The sequence below is a fragment of the Antedon mediterranea genome, chromosome 10, assembly GCF_964355755.1.
Source record: "Antedon mediterranea chromosome 10, ecAntMedi1.1, whole genome shotgun sequence".
Lineage (NCBI taxonomy): Eukaryota > Metazoa > Echinodermata > Crinoidea > Comatulida > Antedonidae > Antedon > Antedon mediterranea.
The window spans coordinates 19,956,971-19,974,007 of NC_092679.1; the positions used below are offsets into that span (position 1 = coordinate 19,956,971).

Consider the following 17,037-nt stretch of genomic DNA (forward strand, 5'->3'; position numbering starts at 1 on the left):
AAAACATAAATAATTACGAAGTTTGTTTGTTTTAATTGTTCATCATTATAGGGTGTATGACAGGAGTTTTCTCCTATTTACAAAGTTTAAATGAAACAAACAGTATGGGCAAATGCAATCATCATCATGTTATGAGTTAATAAATCCAGACACCAATTGTAAGGGTTTGCTCCAATCAATGTACAAAGTTATATTCTTCCGTCATTTCGCCGACAGCCAAATAAGAAACATGTCATTTGATCACATCGTCCTAACACTACTACTACGAGAGAGGACTGTGGAAAAATGACTCACAGGGAGACATGTATTAAGAGTGATAACCAACTCTATGTGACACCACACATATTGAGTGCTCAACCTGTATTAAGGGAGAAACTCTTGTATTGAGGGAGTAACCAACTCTATGTGACACCACACATATTGAGTGGTCACTATACTGAGAGTCGCTTCATATTCAGCAATAAGGGAAAGGTTCTTAACAAAGTTTCATATAAACAAATAAAAACGGATGAGAATAAGATGAATATCTATCATCTATTCTGTATCGGTGATTACGAACGGGATGCAAATAATAATTGATCAAAATATGGTACACAGGATAATTATGGGGTATAAAAAGCTAATAATAGGATCAAATTTAAATATATACAGGTAGAATTGCAGAAACAAAAGAGAATTGAACAAGCCATAATCTGCATACAATAAATGCACAGGTGTAGCCTAATTTGCATAAATGCACAGAACTAGACTAATTTTCATAAATGCAGTTGTAATACTTTGCATAAATACACAGGTTTAGCCTAATTTGTATAAATGCACAGAAATAGACTAATTTGCATAAATGCACAGAAGTAGACTAATTTGCATAAATGCACAGGTGTAGTCTGAGGGTAGTAAGGTGTATCTATGCATCAATAACAAATGTTGCGACGTTAAAATACTGTATTTCTTTGTTAACCGCCTTTAGCAAACCAATGCAAGCATATAAACTCTGGATATGCACACAAACCCATTCACACCAGAAACAAAAATTAGTCTAAATATCATGTCATCTATGAAAGAATAATAGGATTCATGGCTTCACTGAGTTGTTGTTAGACAATGTATAGACAATGTGTCTTTATATACACCAACTATACAAGCAAGTTATTCAATTTAAAAGGAAGATCTTTTTAAATGAAAATACTGAAACATATTTTGTAGTTCATCTAAAATTCATTGTACAAAAATTTAATCTTGATCACATAATTGTTTAATGTGTTCAGATCAAACACTGATTCTACTTTAATTCTCACAACTACCCTAACACCCTCTGTTTTTATATTATTATCTGACTGACTGCATGAATCGGATTACGAACTTGACAATAACAGAGGGTGTATGTTAGAGAAGGTAATGGCATGTTATTGAGGTTTTAAATAATACAGATTAAATCAATCATTTGAATAAAATGTTCAACCCTCCAACCCCTCCCCCCCCCTGCAAAATTATCTAAAACCATAAATAAGTTATGAATGCAAGAGCATTCATGGAAAAGCCTAAGTCTACGTGTCCCTTCACAATTATTATTCCAACTGTTTGAAAAAGCATGACATGTTTATTTAATCAATGACGATTGGCTCGCCTGCTTTTACAGTACCATCAGGACCAGGAGCGGATGGGGGCAGCTTGGCGACTCCTGTCATCGGCATCTTTGCCATCCCCGTAATGGTAGGTTTACTCGCAATGGCGCTGAGAGGGTTGGAAGCGGGTGGCAACAGCTTCATCGGTGCTGACGGTACTAGCGGTTTACCTCCAGTTTGCGAGTGAAGCTTTCCCTGGCTGGCGAGGCTTGGCATGCCTGTCGCAGCCACGATCTTGGGCGGTGTGTGCTTGGCGGCTATTTTCATCAGCTTGTACGGACGACGTGCTGCACGTTTCTGGGTAGCATTTGACACTTGCTGTCTCAGACGTCTACAAAAACACAGTTTTTTAAACTTAGCAAACCATATATGCAAGTGGAGTAAAGCTTATGAACTGGGAAAATTTTATTGGCAAATACAAACAATGAAAGTGCACTAGCAAACTTTCTAATGGTTTCTAGGCAGTCAGTCAGATATATATATATATATATAAATCCAAAGGCAAATTACTGAAAAAAATGACAATGCTGTGGGTATCAGTGGCTGGATCTCAATGGAGATACAAAAATAAAAAGCGAAAAGCTAAATCACAACGATAAAGTAAACAGCCAGAAAAGTTAGCAGAGCTTTCGGGCAACACTAGCCCTTCATCAGTGCAAGCGAAGGAATTTGGATAACATCATAGTATAAAGCTGGCAGGTGCTGCCTGGGTGGACAGGAATAAAAGAAATATGACAAAGGGAGCCAGGGTGGAGTCTGAATAAGAGTAGAAAACAAAGAAGGTAGCTTGGTAGAGATATAAACAATTTTGGAATGAGACTAAAAAACAGCTTAAATGGTGGTTAATATTGAAACTTAAATTTTGGTAGTCAATGGAATAATTTTACCAATCTGGGAGTATGTTCCTAATGTTAAGTCCGAAAGGTTTTGTGGTTTTAAGTAGTAATTTGTTTATATATATATATATATATATATATATAAACAAATCAGGCAAAGAACATTAATTCGAAACCGCCCGGTGATATACTGAAATTTAATTAATTAATTTGAAACGATAAAGATGAGGAAATCTGTGAGAATGAGAAAAAGTCGCCCCAATCGAGACTCGAACTCGGACCGCCTGCTTGATATGCAGATGTCCTAACCATTAGACCACTGGGGCTTTCATGGTATTGTTCGAACTCGATTGGATAGCGACTCTTTAACATTCTCGGCGTGGTACGGCGGAACAGCACTAGTCCTCAGTTGTACGCACGCGCACCAGAGATCAAATTGATACGCCCTCATCTTACAGTATTTTTATTCACGTATATATATATATAATCTGACTGATATAAAGCTCTGTCTACACTATCAACTTTATGTGATGTGCCCATATATGGAAATGATGAAGTCACATCACTACCATATTTGGGCACATGACACTAGTTTGATAATGCGGACAGAGCTTAATAAAGTTAAATACCCACTTGGTAGTTTCATTGGCATGAAAGAAAACATCATCCGGCGCGTCAAGCCAGCTTAGCTTCTTCTTCTTTGCTTCTGATCCCATCTGTTTAAATAAAAAAAATAACTAATATTAGCATACAATTCATACGATACTCAGGGGTTTAATGGTGCTGGGTGTAGATACACACATTCTGCACACCCTACTACACATCTACCACCCACTTTTAACATAGCATCCATGCAAGAACATTACGGGTACTTGAAAGGGGTTGTATTTCTTACTCACCAACACCTAGACATTTCTAGCTAGATTCCCGCATACAATTCTTAGTTTGTTCACTATATTTATTTTGTTTTTATGGTTTAAAAGTTTATGAATTTATAGGGCTTCCCTGGTGTATACTACCCTACTACCTCCATTGAGATTCTTTTAATTTTTAAAAGGATTGGCATCATCATGTAGCATACATTATTTAATACCCAAACACAAACAAATTAATAACATAAATACATAAAAAAAAATTAAAATAAAAGCACATTATTATAAAATGAATACTTACATCTGCTTTTCTTCCAGATTCTGAAAAAAAAAATTAATAAAAATCATGAATAATTAAACAATAATTTTAATTTTACTTAATGGTGTTTTTTTTTCCAACATATGAATATTACAATAAAGTTACACTCACTGATGGAGAAATTGGTGCTTAAAGTCGTATCTTGGTGCTAAACTGTATGGCAGCCACCCAACTTAATACCTCTAAACTAAACTGTTATCAATATTATATATATCAATATTAATAATAAATATTGAAGCTGCCTATATGTTATGAAACATAAATACTTATATAAATATATTATAAATACTTTGTAAAATGAGATAAAGATTGCATAGTGAGAATAACAAACACCTAACAAACTGCTATGGGAATACAACAATTGTTATGGTTGTAGAGTTAGGTATAGGGTGCAACATGTAAGTATGCACTGCATTTATTACATTTTGTTGTAGAGTTAGGTATAGGGTGCAACATGTAAGTATGCACTGCATTTATTACATTTTGTTGTAGAGTTAGGTATAGGGTGCAACATGTAAGTACGCACTGCATTTATTACATTTTGTTGTAGAGTTAGGTATAGGGTGCAACATGTAAGTATGCACTGCATTTATTACATTTTGTTGTAGAGTTAGGTATAGGGTGCAACATGTAAGTACGCACTGCATTTATTACATTTTGTTGTAGAGTTAGGTATAGGGTGCAACATGTAAGTATGCATTGCATTTATTACATTTTATTTTGATTATAATAATTATATATTTAATCGATATAACAAAGTTAAGCAGAGTTGCCATTTTTGAATTTCTTATTCATTTATACTTAGTAACCTGTTTAGTCAAAGACTGATCTCCCAGTGGGCCCAGTTATGACCAGTGGCTGTGTGTGTACTAGTACACAGGGGTAGCCCCCTACTCGTCTCGAAAGATGTACTAGGTTCTTTAAAGATGTGTACGCTGGACCTATGGTTTATAGTCCTTATCCGTGAAGACTTGTTCTACCACCAGAACCATGGAGCGAGTAAACCTTCAACCCATGCCGATGTTATGGCTACATAATTACGTTTCCACTGTCTTAACTGCTCGGCCAAATGAGTGGAAGGTAATTGACAAAAGTAGGCACAGAATATTCAATTACATCATGTCAATATATAGGCATGTCATATTTTTGTGTCACATAAAGTTTGATAGTGTAGACAGAGCTTTACAATAAAGAGTCATTCACTTACCCCTTCCCATTGATCCAGGTATGTACGGTCTTTTGGTTGGAGGACCTGAAAATATTCAGTACAGTTAAAACATGATCTTACAATTCTTAAAACTTAAAATATCTACAAATATTAACAAAATATTTACAAACATTGTAAATATAAAAAGAATTTACAATAGAATGATATAAATTATGTGATTGACACATTATTATGAATAAGGAAAAACATTCATTCAAGTAAGCATGAAAAATGAATATTAATAAATAAAGAATATGCCATTTTGCAGTTTTATTAAAGTTATTCACTTCCATGAAATTAACCAAACTAATGAATAAAAATAAAACCAATTTACATTTTTTTGGCTGTAAAATACAGTTTTTCAGGTAAACAATTTTTTTTTTCCGATCTAGTGAATAACTGTTAAGTTAGATTAAAATGGCATATTGAAAAAAAAAAGTTGTAAACAATTTATATTAAATAATAATGCAAAACCATATAATTCAATTTTATAAACATATTAGTATACAATAGTAGCATTGTCATAACAAGAAACAAAATTTAAAATGATAAAGAAATATTGTAAAAACATTTTTTAACATTTAAAAAATAAAATTTTAAATTGGTGATCTCTCACAAACCACAGGAAATGGAAAATGGCAGATAGAATAAAAAAACAAGTTTTTTCAAACATTTTTAATAAACATGACGTATAATAAATAGACAGACACACTTGGTTATAGTATAATTTATTTTACTAAAAACGTTACACATTTTGGAGATATTAAAATAAATCTCTTTTGTTTTACACATCAAATGGACAGGTCACCACACAACAATCAAGATTTAGTTTTACAAGTTGAGTTTATCATCGGCAACCTTTAATCGAACATGCCAACAGCGTTTTTGTTAAATAATAGAAAATTGTACACAGAATTGAACAATGCCATATTATTTTCTGTGAAACTGAATCAATGTCATATAGAGACAACAGCAACAGGATATATATACGGATCCCTTTCATCTGTTAAATTGTTAATAACTTTTTATAATACATACATCAAATAATATATAATGTGGCAGTATAATGCTAAATATAATAGTCTAAAAGCTCTGTCTACACTATCAAACTTTATGTGACAACAAAATGTGATGTGCCATTTTATGGACATGATGATGTCATATCACTACCATATTTATGCATATCACTACCGTATTTGGGCACATCACACTTTTTTTGTCAAACTATTTTGATAGTGTAGACAGAGCTTTAGAATTAGAACTAATTCCTCCATGGTTTTAAGCTCTGTCTACACTATCAAAATGTGAAGTGCCCATATATGGACATGGTGATGTCATATCACTAGTAGTACCATATTTAAGCATATCACTACCATATTTGGCCCATCACACTTTTTTTTTGTCAAACTAATTAGATAGTTTAGACTGAGCTTTAGAATTAGAACTAATTCTTTCATGGGTTTAGGATGGTTGGATATAGGATAGGATATTTTTTAAGGTACATTTTGGTATAAAGGATGGAGTCAGGACTTCTGACTGGAATCATGGTACGCAAGTATGGCACCAAGACTAGATAAGGATACCAAATAAACATTTAGTGAAATCAAATAAAAAACACAATGACAATGTGTTTATCTAGTAAATTAAAAAAAATTTTATGATTGAGAATAATTGATGAATTGCCTATTCATCTATTCAAAAAGCAAAAATGACCAGGGATTAAGAAAATTTATCAAAAAATGTAATGGTAAAGAATAAAAGATGCGAAAAGCCGAGCAAATTTTACGCCGATAGCATTTTGTCCTTACCAGCCACACCATTTTGTGAATCTGGGTACACTCGTTTAACAGGCGCCAACACGGTTCTGGGAAGACTCCTTGCTTCTGTATATGTTGCATAATTCGTCTTGCGAGCTAAACGACACGTTTCAGAAATGAATCATAACACATAAAACAATGAAATTAGTTTACAAGTGTGAAGAAATTAACATATCAAATTTCATTATGTAAAATAATAACAAAATATTAACTGAAATCTAATTCATTTTTAATATTATAATCAAAAATATAATAAATTAGTAATTTAAATGATAGAAGTAGAAAGCAATATCAAAAGTCTAACAAAAAGAAGAAATCGTATGTTATTTGAACTGAACAACTTAAATGGTTAAAGAACCCAAAATGTTTAGTAACTAAATGCAATGTTTTCCAATCAAAATAAGGCTGTCATATATCATTGAACAGCATGCTAAATAGAGGGCGCTATCACAGTTTAATCAGAAATGTTGTCTTTGTGTTTAAAGATATAAAATTGAATGACAACAAATTCTTCTTATCTTACATGATATATTGCTGGTAAGTGGTGGAGGGAATGACATTCTTGGCGGTTCTCCTGAACCATACATATGTCTATTGTAGCCTGTCTGCAATTGCTGGTTTTCCGGGTCAGAGGTCATGGCTAACATCTCCACCCCTATCTTTGACACCACCAACTCCAGCTTCGGTCGAACTCTGACCTTGTATGGCTTATATTTTTTAAGATCTTCTGCTGGAATGGACTGACCTGGGAATATAAGTATTGTAAAGTTGAAAGGTTTTCTATATGAATAAAACACCTGTAAATACTGTAATAATAAAAATAAACTATTACACTGGAATTATGAGGTTTTAAAGAAAAAAATAAAAACAAAATGGCTACTGTACTTACATTCGGCTTTTATACTAGAAATATTGATAGGGTTGAACGGGTTACGTGCAGCGTGACGTATATTGAGTATTTTTGGGCAGACCCGCCTTGATAATTTGGTTAGAGGCGTGGTTGTTAGTAGAAACGATTGTCGTGTTTTCACCCCAGAAGCACGTATTGCACTTGTACGTATGGTCAGCCCGTGCGCTGTTTGACAGTGACGGGCCAAGTGTGACTTCAGTTTGAATTCCTGCAAGACGAACGTTAAAAATTTAACAACAAATGCTCAGAAATTAGAAGAGCAAAAGTTGTTATTTTTCAAGATTTCTGCATCTTTAATATTATAAAGTATTTTGAGAGAATAATAAAATACATTTACAGAATAAAATTAATTACAATAGAGCATTTGTTGCTAGTTGTTTGATAAAATTAGCAAATACACCAATTGTAGTATTTTAAGGAGTTTTAATACTCCTGTAACTGGGACACCCCCTATTAAGGGGACACCCCCTATTAAGGTTTCCCCTTAATAGGTGTTCTACTGTACTAGAATAATGGTTAAAATTTATGCTGAAAGTTATGTAATTTATTGGAAAGAGTGTTAAATATGTTTACCTTTTCACAACCAGCTATGGTGCAATGGAAAACTCGGTGCATTCCGCCGGCGATTCGTTCTATTCCATCTTGCCGAGGGCGCAACATCGACGGCCGTTCTCCATCTATTGATGAGGATATATTTGATGACACATCATCTGATGTACAATGACAGCCCAAAGAAACAGAGAGAAATACATCAAACGATTGACATGTAAACACAAACGCCTACCTTGATCCAAACTTGATAGCATGCACTTCAGGCCTATCAAACTAGCCTAGCCTATTAACACCATATACAATAGTTATGCCTACAGTGGCCTGACTAACAATAAACGTTTATTTGCTATATCCAGGCATGGTATATGGCAATCACCAAAATAATTATATGTATTATATTCAAACATGTGTCAAATACGGGCATATAATGGCTATATATGGGCACAATAGATGACACACGACTATATTTGGTATGGTACTCAGACAATCCTAATCGTCAATATTTCTAACATTTTTACTCACCACCATTTCTGAAGCTCCTGATTGATTGTTATTGATTAATATTGATTATATCATATTGAACCTGGAAACTAAACTAAATCTACATTTAGATTTCTCTAATATTTAATTATTAAAATAGGTTCATATAAACCTATATTTTCCCTATTAATAAAGCAAAAACATTTTCGATTAGCTTTGTGTTTAAATTCTTTCTAAAAATCAGTGCAGGCAAATGATAAAAAAATAATAATGAAATATAATATGAAAGCTGAATGGAAAATGTTTTTGCATTAGCGAAAAAAATAAATAAATAAAGAAATTATCGACCTAGATACATTGACAAAAAATAATCTCAAACCTGGCTCATGCAAATTAAGCAAGAAGCTGGCTACTGCTCCTAGCCCCTACCGTAGCTACTCGAGTATTGGCACACCCCCGTCGGCTCCCATATGGGCCCCAAGACAAGGGGGTGCACTTCTACCCGAGCGAATTGCTTACCCGAGTTTAAGCGCACGCCCTGGCTTCTTCTTCAATACTTCGTAACCGGACCAGGAAAATCTGCGAAGCTGTAGCCGCAAAAAACAAAACACAATCTTTGCGAAGCATAAAAATAACTATCTGCCATTTTCCATTGTGACCATAAAAAAAGAGAAAACTGGGGAAAAATGTTTGTTTTTGCCACATTTTTCAGTGACAAAAAAATGTTAATTTATTGGAGAGAATACTCGAGTAACTACGGTAACTGGATAACCAGACTCCAATCCCTTTTGTACTGAATATGAGATTCAAGATGAACACAGAGCAGATATGAAGAGAAATATAATTAAAAATAGTAAAAAATGAATAGTGCAATTTAAGCTTTGTCTACACTATCAAACTCTATGTGACCAAAAAATGTGATGTGCCCATATATTGACATGATGATTTCATATCACTACCATATTTGGGTATATCACTACCGTATTTGGGTACATCACACTTTTTTTTTTTCAAACTAGTGTGATAGTGTAGACAGAGCTTTACACAATCAAGCAAGATAGAAGCCAATACATAACACAATATTATAATCAATATTGGGTTTGAATTTAAATTCAGGACTGAGCTGACATGGCACATGGTGATGTACCAGAACTCTGGAGTACTGTAGTTGCACACTCCCTTAGTATTGGCATCTATCTATTTTATATCTAATGTGTTCATCCCGGTGTGATAACTTTGCCATGACATATGAACAAAGGCAACAAATAGCATAAGCTCTGTCTACAATATCAAACTTTATGCGACAAAAAAAATGTGATTTGCCATTTTATGGACATGATGATGTCATATCACTACCATATTTGAGAATTTTATCACTACCATATTTGGGAATATCACTACCATATTTGGGCACATCACACCTTTTTTTGTCAAACTAGTTTGACAGTGTAGACAGATCTTTAAACAATAGTGTACAAAAACACAACACACTAAAATCACAGTTTCATTAAATCACACATTTAGGAACATTTTTTATCTTATTGAAAAATTAGTAAAAAGAGAAAAAATATGCATTTTAAAAAAGGGTGGAAGAAAATTACAGTAGAACTCCTGATTTAGGAAACCTCTATCAAGGGGACACTTTCCTGTAAAACAAACTAAGGCTAATATAAGTTTTAGCACTATGGTAAAACCCTGTTAAACGAACAAAGGGCTTTTAATACCACAGCCAAACCTCTTTTCAGGGGACACCCTTATAAAGGAGAATATTTGATAGGTCCAGAAGGTGTCTCCTTGCTAGAGGTTCTACCTTAAACAACATGATGAATAAATTAAAATGAGAAAGCAAAAGCTCAAATAAATGTAAAACAATAATTTCTGTATAATCAAATATTGCATGCAGCTATCGATAAATGTATTTTGTAATATTAATACTGGATTTTCCAGTTTCTAAAATTCAACAATGAATTATAGCAGAACAATCCAACTTTAAAATAATTTCCAGTCGAAAACTAATAGCCAATATAATTGTTACTCTTTCTGTATTTATACATGCCGCATGCAGTTTTGGTTAATTTGTAACTTACCAAGTCGTGTAGGCATCTTTAGGCCTCCACATTTCTTCCAGTACGTCCAACAAGTGGCACAGAGACGGCACTGCATGTTGGCTGGTCCCCACGAATACCATTGGTAAGACGTTTGGGCTAGATGGGTAAACAAGAAATTGTGTTTAAAAAAAGATATACAGACATTATATCGTATAAAAGAAATGTAACTAATTTATTTTTTCATTCAATTCCAAGTGGTGTGTCTCCATATGTGACAATATTTGTCCAGTATTATAGACAAATTCTGTAATATAGCCTATCATGTATATCACATGTGGTACCTGTATCATGCAAGGTTAAGGGTTACTGTAGGTATCTACGATACAAGTGTCACGTCCCGTATACTGGACAAATTTAGAGGTAGGAGAGAATTGGCTGATATTTTGGCACAGCACAAGACTATTTGACACCCCCTTCCCTTACAATTGCAAATGGCAGGATGTTCAAAGACTTACTATAACAGCTCTCACAAGCCCTTGCTCCGGGCGGAAGTTGGCTTTGCGCATCATGAGGCGTGCCTGGTTTATTTAAGATCTGGTTCGGGTTTGGCTTGTTACTAAAAGAAAAATGCATTAAATAAACTTGATTTAAATAAGGAAAATAAATAATAATATATATTTCAATTTAAATAATATTGATTTAAATTTTCCGATATATATTTATACTTACTAATTAGGTATATAGACTTGTTTCAATTTGCTCTCAGCTTCGGCTGCCTTCAGTCTCTTCTGCTGTACGTATCTGTCCGTGGTTTTCCACATGTAGTAATACTCTATAACACTCTTCAGGGACTTCCAGGGAAGCTGAAAACAAACATATAATAGCAAATATTTAATTTGTTTTACACATTGTGGATATGCCCTAAAGTTCACAATAGGACAAAACACAAGGACGCAAGCACAACTAAGTGGTTTGACCAATCGTAAGCGATGGATTATTCAAACTGCTGATTGTTATTGGTCAACTTTCATGCTGGCGCTAGACCCATGCCGGAACAAGTGAGAAAGACCCTTCAGAGGAGGAACATGTTGTTATTGAAAAAAACTTCTTTCCCACAAAGCGCATAGACTTAATCCTGAATCGACAGGCTAGAAAAGCTAGCTTATAAAATTGTGACCAAATTAGAAATTTACTAATACTTACAAAATCTTGTCTGATGTCGTTAAAATCTTTACCATATTTTTCTAGCGCTTCTTCAAACATGTTAGCCTCTGATGCTGACCATTCCTCCATTTGGTCCCGGCATAACACAGGGCCCGCCGACGGTACAAGTAGGGACACTGCCTTTGATATATCGTAGTTGTTCTTATGTAAAGCATCCATTGCATGGAACTGGAGAGAGGAACATTTATTTTTTTAATTAAATCTCTCATTTTATAAATTAAAAACAAAATAGATTTTTTTTTTTAAAGTTTTATTCCACGTGCCATTAATCTACTTAATTTGTTTAAAAACATTATATTTCAACATAAATAAAAGAAAAACAAGTAAAATTTAATGCAAATTCCAAATTATCTTTGATTTGCATATGCAAATTTAGTAAATGACACCTCCCGATTAAATGTAACTTACCAATGTGATATCCCTAGATGCTGCAGCAGCACTCATATGTAAGCTAGGCTGCCTTACAGAACTGCTACAATCAAGGGCCCTGGCAAACGTTCCTACTGACCTGCAAAAATACATTTACTCTGCATAAATATGTTGGTGAAAGTCAGTTGACCTGGGCTAGCAGTACATGCATCCTGCACTCAATGCACTTTGCAATACTTTACTCAAACTCTCCCAAATCAAGAAATCCGGAATTCAGAATGTAAATTTGGCATCTTTGCAGTAAAGGAGTGTTTCCGGTATTCTGAGATTGGTTTTTTAATGTTTTGATGTGCCCATATATGGACATGATGAGCTTAACATTGTAATGTATTTATTTAAAAATAATATTAATAAACAACACAAAATATTCAACTTTACCTAGCCACTACCAGGAATTGGTCAATCTGTTTTTCTGTTAAACCGTTTTCATGATCCCAAACCCGCGACTCTAATTTACTCAAATCTCTGTCATCAGTTTCACCTAGAATAAAATAAAAATTGAATAATGTAAAATAATAAAGCTCTGTATACACTATAAAACTTTATTTCAGCCTTCGGGGCTACATGTTTTTACCATATATAAACCTATAAAAAAAATGATGTTATATCACCATCATATTTGGGCATACCACACTTTTGTTGTCAAACTAGTTTGATAGTGTAGTGTAGACAGAGCTTAAGCAGTGACTAAATTAACTTTAAAAAAAAAAAATTTTTTTATACTGTCATCGAGACAGCATTGATTCCTGTAAAAAAATATTACAAAGTATAAACATTGATTGTCTCAATACCTTCTTTAAGTTTTGGTGTTATTTCTGCTTGGTACCGTGACCCGACCCGTATTTCTCCCTTGTCAGCCAGTAATGTTTTTTGTTGTGGGTCATACACTAATGAATAGAAGTAAGCATCCTACAAGAAACAAAAAAGAACATAAAAATAATTTGATTTAGTGAATCAAAATTGAAAGAAAAGGATTTAGATGGATAGATTAATTTATAAAAATAATTTGATTTAGTGAACCAAAATTGAAAGAAAAGAATTTAGATGGATAGATTAATTTATATTCAATGTGACAATGACAACTTTTATTTTCTTTATGAAAATAACTGATTTAAACAAAGAAAAGGGAAAAATTTAAGAGGCAAATGCCTATAAAAGAAAGAAATTTCATTAAATATGAAAATCAGCTCTTAAATAATAATTGCAAAGGTTTTTCAACAGAAACACAATTTCTATGTCAGATTCAGTGTTATTTCTAATTGCTTTAATCTAATATAATAATTTATTTGGAAGTTACACTTTTCAAAAGAAGAAAATTTTATCCGTTTATTTTATATTGACACTGTTGATTCGTCTATTTGTTTTTTAAATATTTTTATATAGTTTATTTTATATCATTGTTGTTACTTTGGGAGTACGGAACCTGAACTCTTGTTATAGTGATTAGGTTCACTTTTAGGTTCCTGCCTACTCCCTTAGTTTCTGTGTTTTGTTTGTTTGTAACTGGTTTTTGGGAATAAATAATAATAATAATAATAATAAAAGCTTGTTTAATTTACATAGATTATCATATTCATTCATATTTATTATTTGTATACATTGTCTCAGAAACACAATTTTTATATCAGAATCGGTGTTTATTTTTTAATTATTTTTTATCTGTGTGAATGTAAATTATTGTTATAAAGAAAAAGAATTGTCTTAATCAAATGGATGAGTGATAACTAATTTAATGACTTGGGTCGAACTTAATATTTTTTTATTACTGTCCATGTTGCTATACTTACATCTTTATTCAGGTATGACAATAATGATTCTGTTTCGTTAAGTAACGTGACGGTACATTTGCCACGGATGTGCGTGGCTGGAAGCGTTTCCAATTGACGCGATAGAAACAGTTCACGATGCTTTAATTGGTGGCGGTCTTTCTCCGCTAATTCTTCCAATGCCTCCTCCATCTCTTCCTCAATCGCCACTAGAAAAAAGCAAGCAATATAACAGCTTAATTTTGCATTTACCACAATAAAAAAAATGCATATAATATATTAAAAATTTAATAGATTGTCATTTTTGTTACTTCAAATAAAGTGGTTTTGTTTTGTTTGCTTCTCTCAGAAAACGTTCTTTCTTTCTCAGAAAACGTTCTTTCTTTCTCAGAAAACGTTCTTTCTTTCTCAGAAAACGTTCTTTCTTTCTCAGAAAACGTTCTTTCTTTCTCAGTACAGTAATCTTGTGGTTTGTACTCAAAGCTCAAATTTTTTTTTTCCCCTACTAAACTATTATTAAAGAGAGCCATTTTGCATGCCACGAAACATTACAAAAAATATATCTCTAAAGTAAACCCCTATTATGGGATACTTTACATGACAAAATTAGGAGAAGGGCTAGTGCTGCCCGAAAGCTCTGCTAACTTTTCTGGTTGTTTACTTTATCGTTTTGATTTAGCTTTTTGCTTTTTATTTTTGTATCTCCATTGAGATCCAGCCACTGATACCCACAGCATTGTCATTTTTTTCAGTAATTTGCCTTTGGATTTATATATATATTATAATATATTTTATAACACCACAACCAACCACTATGACTAACTAAGAGTTAACAAAATGCTAGAAAAAATATTTTCTAACATATCACTTGGAATGATAAAATGTGGAAAAAACATATTTTTACATTCACTTACTCCTATCAGTAAAGCACTGTTTTAGGCCCAAAATGTGTAGCCTTAATATGAGTAAATTACTATTACTGTGCTATTTAAATGTGTACAATATTGATATACAGTTTTTATTTCAAAAATATTTAACAAGGGTGGTCTGTATAAAGAAATAAATAAAGAATGCATAGATTTTTACTACTATACAGTATTCTACTTTTACATGATATTTCCTGCAGCATAACTACAGCACAGTATCAACTCTACAAAGGAAATAGGATGGTCTTCTGGGAATATCTTATATTTAAGCATCAATAGCAAACACCCAATGTCATTTAGAATTGATAATATTTTTTAGTAGTACAGTAGTATTTAAAAAGTCATTGCATTAATAAATAAGTCTGAATCAATCTATATGTACAAATAAAATTGTATACAATAATGTCTTAAAAATTAGATTTATATTAAATAATAATATAAATAAATAAAACTGATCATTTAATTTAAATCTTCTATTTTGTTAATTTACTGTATACATGGAAAAAATTGTCAATACTTATAAAATTACTAGTAAAAAACAAACTGTAATAATAATTATTATTGTAACATAAAGAAATAAATTTAATAACAAATACGGAGTAAAATATTTCAAATTTACCACAATTGACCAGAGTAAAAATCGTCAGTGACCTAATCAAAACAGTTTTTCATCAAGGTGGCAAAATTGTAACGCAACACAAGAAAAAAAAACTTACTGGCATGTTTGTCGGCCAACTGAATGAGTGAACTCGGAATGTCCCTCCGACGATAAAAACAAACAACCTTTGCTTCTACATTTCCATTTGCGGTCTAAATTATCAGAAATTAGCAAAAAAATTAAACATCTAGTCATTTTAAAGTAATTCATAATTTAGCCGTACATTTAATCTTACACAGGCTACATATAGGCCTAGTCTTACAGAGAATGGTTGATTAATTAAATTTTTCATTAACAATTAATCAAAAATAATTTTACCTTATTTAATTCTTCTATTCTTCGTATAAGATATGGTTGTGATGACGAAGTTTCAAAATATACATAATCTAAAAATTTGAAAACAAATATTTCAAAATGCCCTAAAATTCTAGGCCAATGTAATGAAACCTAATCTGCCCTTCTGAGATTGAATAAAAGAACAAAGAAATTCTGTGTTTCACGTAGTATAAAATAAAGGCAAGCATACTGATTTTTAACAATATTATAGTAAAATAACTTCACTGCTTTAAAATTCGATTTCCAGACATGTATTTGAAATGTATTTTTTTTTTTAATACACAAAATTAAACTCGAGGAAAACCGGTTGATTTGCTAGGCTGCCTTCTAGGCCAGGCAGCGCAGAGTGTCATTCATAAGCCAACGCTAATGTTTTCACAATTAGGAAAATTAGGGGGGTGAATTTATAAAATATTCCAATCATATTAAGCTAAACGGCCTGGAATGCAATACAAATTTTAACAGTTCATCTTTAGTGATTATCAAAGAGTATACCGTGGACTTTATTTTTACATAAATATGCATTTTTTAACATTTAAATGTTACTAAAACGTCCGGTAACACACAGCCAGGCCACCCAGCGGCATTCTCAATTGTGAGCGTGCATCAGTTGAAACGATTTCATACCTGATGCAGGCGAGTATAGCGGGAAATTAAATACAATCATTTCGGCTTAGCGACCTTTCCCCTTTTTTAATATAATTCAAATAAATCCTACCTCCAACTCTATACATATTAGCAGCCATATTTATAAATAATTATTACAAGGCATTCACCGACAGAAGGAAATTTAGAAATTCTTTGGTGGTATATTTCGAGCACATCGGCCCGCGGACACACTCTTGGTTGGGTCACTCACTTTTTCATCCAGTTTTCCCAATCATGATCATTTCTTTCCTGCTGAGCGCGATGACGTCACGGTACCCGAACACTTCCCGTCGTGCGGGCGAGAGGGGATTACCAATTTTCGCTATCCTCCAAAATCTCCCCCTCTTTATATTCATCGCAAATGAAATCAAATATGCCCTTAGCTAT

The 17,037-nt window shown here is 32.9% G+C and overlaps 2 protein-coding genes across 5 annotated transcripts in view; one reads left to right on the top strand and one right to left on the bottom strand.

The window, feature by feature from the left end:
* The window catches only part of LOC140060999 (glia maturation factor gamma-like), a 133,808-nt gene that overhangs the window by 11,520 nt on the left and 105,251 nt on the right, over positions 1–17,037 (top strand). The window lies entirely within an intron of this gene.
* LOC140060996 (metastasis-associated protein MTA3-like) lies at positions 11–16,889 on the bottom strand. Of its 4 annotated transcripts, none has more exons than XM_072107381.1 (19): positions 16,721–16,889; positions 15,985–16,052; positions 15,725–15,818; positions 14,104–14,291; positions 13,108–13,225; positions 12,695–12,797; positions 12,296–12,395; positions 11,867–12,055; positions 11,393–11,526; positions 11,179–11,279; positions 10,703–10,819; positions 8,157–8,260; positions 7,563–7,791; positions 7,197–7,418; positions 6,665–6,769; positions 4,857–4,901; positions 3,632–3,651; positions 3,092–3,174; positions 11–1,953 (listed from the first exon to the last, which is right to left on the bottom strand). In XM_072107381.1, the coding sequence occupies exons 1-19, from the start codon at positions 16,746–16,748 to the stop codon at positions 1,602–1,604; spliced, it is 2,400 nt and encodes a 799-aa protein (XP_071963482.1). In that variant the 5' UTR covers positions 16,749–16,889; the 3' UTR covers positions 11–1,601. The 4 variants fall into 4 exon arrangements, with proteins under 4 accessions (XP_071963482.1, XP_071963481.1, XP_071963483.1 ...); XM_072107380.1 differs by having other exon boundaries at positions 8,157–8,293; XM_072107382.1 differs by lacking the exon at positions 6,665–6,769 and having other exon boundaries at positions 8,157–8,293.